The sequence below is a fragment of the Pteropus alecto genome, unplaced genomic scaffold (assembly GCF_000325575.1).
Source record: "Pteropus alecto unplaced genomic scaffold, ASM32557v1 scaffold359, whole genome shotgun sequence".
NCBI lineage: Eukaryota > Metazoa > Chordata > Mammalia > Chiroptera > Pteropodidae > Pteropus > Pteropus alecto.
Window position 1 is genome coordinate 1,639,003 of NW_006443119.1, and position 6,023 is coordinate 1,645,025.

A 6,023-nucleotide genomic window follows, 5' to 3' on the forward strand; every position below is an offset into this window, starting at 1 on the left:
AGTGAGGAAAAGTCTAGCTTCACTCTGCGTTTGAGGTAATTTGGAAATTCAGCTTCTGAAGTCACTTCATCTTTGTCTTCCCAAGAGGTGGATTTAAATTCATTAAAAGGATGTGGAAAGAATGGAGACCGGTAAGGTGGTGACTAACAAGCAGAGATGGTAAAGCAGCAACATTATGACTTTTTTTCTGCCCTGTGGCCTCACCTGTTGATAAGGACTGGACCATGGTTTAAGTGGCGGTATTTTATTGACAGTGTGTTACATCTTCTGACTTTGAAGGATATCTCATGTTGAAGGAATTGAGTTATGATACGTAGAGGATTCACTTGGAATACCTCGGGGTGCTGACTGAGGGTGGCGAAATGCTTACTGAGACATGAAGACTGTATCCACCGTTTTCATCCTTGGGAGCCTGGTGTTGGCCATGTATCTGCCTTTGGTGGTGACTTTACCTAAAACACTGGCCATCCCTGAGAAGCTGCAAGAAGCTGTAGGCAAAGTAATTGTCAATGCCACAACTTGTACTGTCACCTGTGGCCTTGGCTATAAGGAGGAGACTGTCTGTGAGGTAGGCCCTGATGGCGTGAGAAGGAAATGTAAATCTCAGCGCTTGGAATGTCTGACCAACTGGATCTGTGGAATGCTCCATTTCACCGTTCTCATAGGGAAGGAATTTGAGCTGAGCTGTCTGAGTTCAGACATCCTGGAGATTGGGAAGGAGGCTTTCCGGTTTACTTGGAGACTTGCTCGGGGTATTATCTCAACTGATGATGAAGTCTTCAAGCCCTTCCGAGCTAGTTCCCACTTTGTGAAGTTTCAGTCTACTCAGGAGTATGACTCTGGGACCTACCGGTGTGATGTGCAGCTGTTAAAAAACTTGAGACTCGTCAAGAGGCTCTATTTCGGGCTGAGGGTTCTTCCTCCTAACTTGGTGAACCTGAATTTCCATCAGTCCCTTACTGAGGAGCAGAAGTTAGTAGATGAGGGCCTGGAAGTGAATCTGGATAACTATTCCAGGCCCCACCGTCCACCGTGGGAAAAGAAGGTGGCAATAGCCTTGGGAGTAGGAGTTGCCAGTGGAGTGACTGGCACTGTGTTGGTGAGCATCATCTTGTACAGTGGGCTGAGGGTGACCTACAGCAGTGCCAGCCTTAAGACCTTACAGGCCTGGCTCCCGAAGGACTGGCTATTCAGGAAGCCAAGCTAGTTTTTCAGGGGAGTGTCCTGGCTGCCTGATTGTGGATCGGCGGAGATGGAGGGCTTCCATTGCCAAAAGAGTGGAAGATGTGTAGAGAGGCAACACTGGCAGCTGTGGGCAATAATCTCTTCTTTGTTTCCCAGATGGATCTCTTCCTGATCTTCCCTGCCCACTAGGTACCCAGGAAAGCTGGCTGCAGACATCTCTCGACTGCTGGGAAGAGTTCTTCCCCAGCTTTCATTCATTTTCTACCTTTTACAGCTTGTATGCCTCCCCACCTCCTCCTCTCCTTAGCATAATCATGTAGAAGGATATATTAATAGTTGTTTTAGTGAAAATATTTTTTCCACTTCAATAAAAATAATTGACAGCTGTATGGCGACCTAACCTTTTCTGCTCTTTAGTTAAAAATGTCTTGCATTTGTTTAAATTGTCTCATAATCAATCTGGCTTTTATTTTCCTCAAGTTTCTTAGAAAAGACATTGAACAAATTGTTTTGTAGTGAGGGCATATACCCATGTGTGCCAAAGCTGAAGTGATTAGTAATGACAACTGACTCAGTATATAACAGATCGTCACTAAATGTTAATTGACCTGCCCCTCCCCGTACTCCCCAGGTGAACCCTCTGTGTTCAGTGTTAAATTGATTCCTGGCAAAACACTGAAATCTTCGTCTGGTAGGTTTCCCCTGAACAGTTCCTTGGCTCGCTCCCTGCTTCTGTTCCTCTAGCTTTTTCAATAGCCTGAAGCTTGTGTTATTGGTTTCTCAGAGCAGCCAAGGCCCCTTAAGGGAGGACTAGTGTGTACCTTCCTCCATGGGAAATCCGATTGGAAGACCCTCAGAGGCCGTTCAGACTGAGATAACTGGCTTGTGGAACCATTAGGGAAAAGGCTCTGGGCTACCAGCTGAGCTAATTCTGCTGAAAGAATTATAGCATTTCCTCCCCTCACTTTTCTCTAGCTACAGGGGAGGTAGCAGAAACCAGGACTTGGACCAGTGGGTCTCTTTAGCTGTATCTGAGTCACCTGGGTGAGCTTTTTAAGATTCCAGAGCCCCAACTCTGAGGACACTAATTCGGTTATCTTTCTAAATAATACTGAATCACTTGAAAGCCAGTCATAGACTCTGCGACCCTTTAGTCCTACATGATGTATGTGTCTCTGAATAAGGGCATTCTCCTGTGTAACCACAATGTCTTCACATTAAGAAATGAACAATTCCATAATCTGACATAAGTTGATATTTTGTTTTCCCCAATTTCTCAAACCTTACAGCTTTTGAATTTTTTATTCAGAATCAAATGAAAGATAACATACTACATTTGGTTGTTTGTCTTACACTTCATTTTACAACAGATACCATGCTATTTTTGTTTTTCATGACATTGATTGATTGAAGAGTCTAGCGAAGCCAGTTGTCTTGGATAGTATCCCACAATCTGGATTTGTCATTATTTCCTAATAATTAGGTTCTGAGGAATGAATTTTGAACATTGTGACAAGAACCTAAGTGGTGATGTGTACTTATTTCATCACCTCAGGAGGCACAAGATGTTCAGATGACCCACTATTGATGATAGATCTCTCCAAAGGAATATATATATATATACACACACACACACACACAATACCTTTGGTATATATACATACACATATATATATATATATATATATATTCTTTTGTAATTAATAATCTGTGGGGTGATGCTTTGTGGTTTTCTAAAAACCATTCATAAATGTTTTAGAATCCATTTATGATCCTTGCCTTATTACTACATGTTGGGGATTGCAAAATGGCAATTCTTTAAATTTATCACTTCCATATTTATTAGCCTGCATTTTTCTGTAAAGAAAAACTACTTTTTTTTGAGGTCTCAATGGATTCTTTTTAAATTAATTAGTTTCAAGTATACAGTACATTGGTTAGACATCTATACAGTTTGTAAAACGATCCCCCCAGTTGCTCCCTCCCTCCCTCCCCTGACCCTCCACCTAGCCAACGTATTAATGCTAACTGCATTCCCTATGCCGTGCTCCCCATCCCTGTAACCATCAATCACCTACTAATTTTGTACTTCTTTAGCCCTTCACCCCATTCTCTCAGCCCCCCAAACCCTCTTCCCCTCTTTCTGTCACCAAATTGTTCACTATATTTGTGAGTCTGTGTTTGAGTAGTTCTTTTTATTCCTTAGATTCCGCATAGAAGTGAAATCATATAGTGTTTATCTTTCTCTGTCTGACTTAAATACCTTCCAGGTCCATCAAAGCAATATCTTTTTCTGTCCCCTTCCTTTTAGTCTGTGTGTGTCTTTTAATCTGAAGTGAGTCTTTTGTATTTTTTCTTCTTAAAGAAGTCCCTCCAACATTTCCTATAATACTGGCTTGGTGGTGATACATTCCTTTAACTTATTTTTGTCTGGGAAGCCCTTTATCTGACTTTCCAGTCTAAATGATAGCGTTGCTAGATAAATTATTCTTGGTTATAGATCCTGGGTCTTCAACCTGTTGAATATTTTTTGCCAAGCCCTTCTGTCCTGCATAGTTTCTTTTGAGAAACCAGCTGCCTAGTCTTATGAGTGTTTCCTTATAAGTAATTATTTGTTTTTTTCTTGCTGATTTTAATATTCTTTCTTTGTGTTTAACCTTTGGCATCTTCATTATGACGTGTCTTGGTGTGGGCCTCTTTGGATCCCTGATTTTGGGGATTTTCTGCGCTTCCTGGAGTTTGATGTCCATTTCCTTCACCAGGTTAGGGAAGTTTTCCATCATCATATCTTCAAAGAGCTGTTCAGCATCTTGATTTTCTTGGATATTCAGACCCTTAATAATGTCCCATATGCTCTTTAAACTATTTTTATAGTCTTGGCATCTCATCTCTTGCCATTCTGCTTGCGTGTCCTTGGCTTTCCCATCTTCTAGATAGGGCATTTGATCCTTTTCTTTATTCACATTGTTTATTCCTTTGTTTATTCCATTTAGTATCCTTCTCATCTCAGATAATGTATTCTTTATTTCAGACTGGTTCTCTTTTATAATTTCCATTTCAATTTTTATGTTTTTTATCTCTTTATTGAAGTTCTCACTGAATTTATCCAAACTTCCCAAAAGTTCATTGAGCATCTTTATAACCAGTGTTTTGAACTCTGCATCTGTTAGATTACTTGAGTCCATTATATCTGGATCTCTGTTCTGTTCTCTCATACGGTTTCTGCTTCTTTGTCTTCCCATTTTGGCTGCCTTTCCATGTCTGTTTCTATGTACTAAGCAAAGCTCCTAAATCTCCCGGTCTTATTAGTGTGGATTTGGGAAGTAGGTGTCCTGCGACAGTCCTGAGAGAGGTTCAGCTGCAAGTCAAACTTAGCCCAAGACTCTACTCATCCGAGGCCACCTGTTAAGATTCAGCAAGCAATCCACAGATGCTGTGCTTATAGTTGCCTCAAAAGGCCACACCAGAAACTGAGGCCAGCTGCCTCCAGCGTGAGTCTAGGCACTGGTCATCCAGGCGCATCTGACTCGCTGAGGTGGAGCCACGAGTTGGAGGAGGCGGGGTTTCATGGAATCCTCTTGGTGGAGCGACCTCTGTTATCCACTTTGATGATGACAGGGCTATGGCTGCGCTGTGTCCGCGCACTGGGAGTGGGAAGGGCTCAACGGAACAATGGATACTACCGGCACTTCTATACAGAGCAAGTCTTGCCTCAGCCCTCACTCCGACAGTGTCTTCCTATAAGTCCCTGGTGCCCCCTGCGCACAGGCGAATCAGCACTGGTGCTCAGAGCGAGCAGGCCCGTCACCATGAAAATCCGCTCATGGACGCAGCCCCTTTAAGAGGCGTCTGCTGCTGCCGCTACCGCCGTCTCCGTCTCACTCAGCCACTCGAGACCCGGCAGCCCCGCGTCCTCGCCCCGTCCTACCTTCTGCCGTTGCAGGGTGCTTTCTTGAACTTCTCCCTAGTTGTACGGCTTGTTCATCTAGATCCCAGGCGATTTTTCCTTGCTGCTGCTCCTTGTTTCTGTCACAACTTTGATTTGGTCGCCAGAGGGATGAACAGAACCTCTATCATCTATGCCATTTTTTTTCAGTCTCCCTTGGAATCTCTTCTATTCAGTGAATTCTATATAGTCCATTACTGTAGTCACGTTTTTGATGCTTAAGTCATCCCTTATTTTGACTAGTAGGAGTCCCTTCAAGCCAGCCCTTTTGTCCTTTCGATGTGATCCCATTGGACTTTGAACATCTCATTGCTTTCTAGGACCACACGATGTCTCAGATCCACATTTGGACTTTCCTGTCTTCAAACCCGAATGTGCTGTTTCTTCAGGGGACTATGGTTCCTTTGAGTGTGGGGAGTTGTACTTAGAAACCATGGTCTGGGTGCTAGATGTGCTTATCACCACTGGGGAGTCACTGCTTCTAGGCCCTTTCAGTGTCCTAGATGTGTGTGTGTGTGTGTGTGTGTGTGTCTGTGTGTGTGTCTGTGTGTGTGTGTAAATTGTGAGCTCAAAGTATCTCTGTTTTGCTGAAGTTTTAGAAGTGATTCTGATTCATGGCGAAGTTGAGAACCCCTGGCCTGGGCGCATGCACACGCAGTCTTTACTGTTGCCCTTATGTTGCAAAGCTCTCACACTTTCCACACACTCTTCTCCTCATTCTTTCTACCTCGGGGGAGGTGGGGGTGGATTTCAGAAGATCTGGATTCTGCTCCAGTTTCTGCTAAAGACTGTGTCATGGAGCAAGCTGATGACCCTTTGTAGTCTTCATCTTTAAAAAGATATGATTGTGAGGATCAAATGAGATCCTGTGAATAAAGACTGAAGTTTATAG

The 6,023-nt window shown here is 43.3% G+C and overlaps 1 protein-coding gene across 1 annotated transcript; it reads left to right on the forward strand.

The window, feature by feature from the left end:
* The first annotated feature begins 6 nt into the window (after positions 1 to 6).
* TMEM81 (transmembrane protein 81) lies at positions 7 to 1,921 on the forward strand. Its single transcript, XM_006922921.3, has one exon. It carries the CDS (start codon positions 377 to 379, stop codon positions 1,205 to 1,207), a length of 831 nt encoding a protein of 276 aa, XP_006922983.1. The 5' UTR covers positions 7 to 376; the 3' UTR covers positions 1,208 to 1,921.
* The last annotated feature ends 4,102 nt before the right edge of the window (positions 1,922 to 6,023 follow it).

What these genes read in the sequence shown, in the direction of transcription:
- TMEM81 (XM_006922921.3), top strand. Translation starts at nt 377, where the DNA reads ATGAAGACTGTATCCACCGTTTTCATCCTTGGGAGCCTGGTGTTGGCC.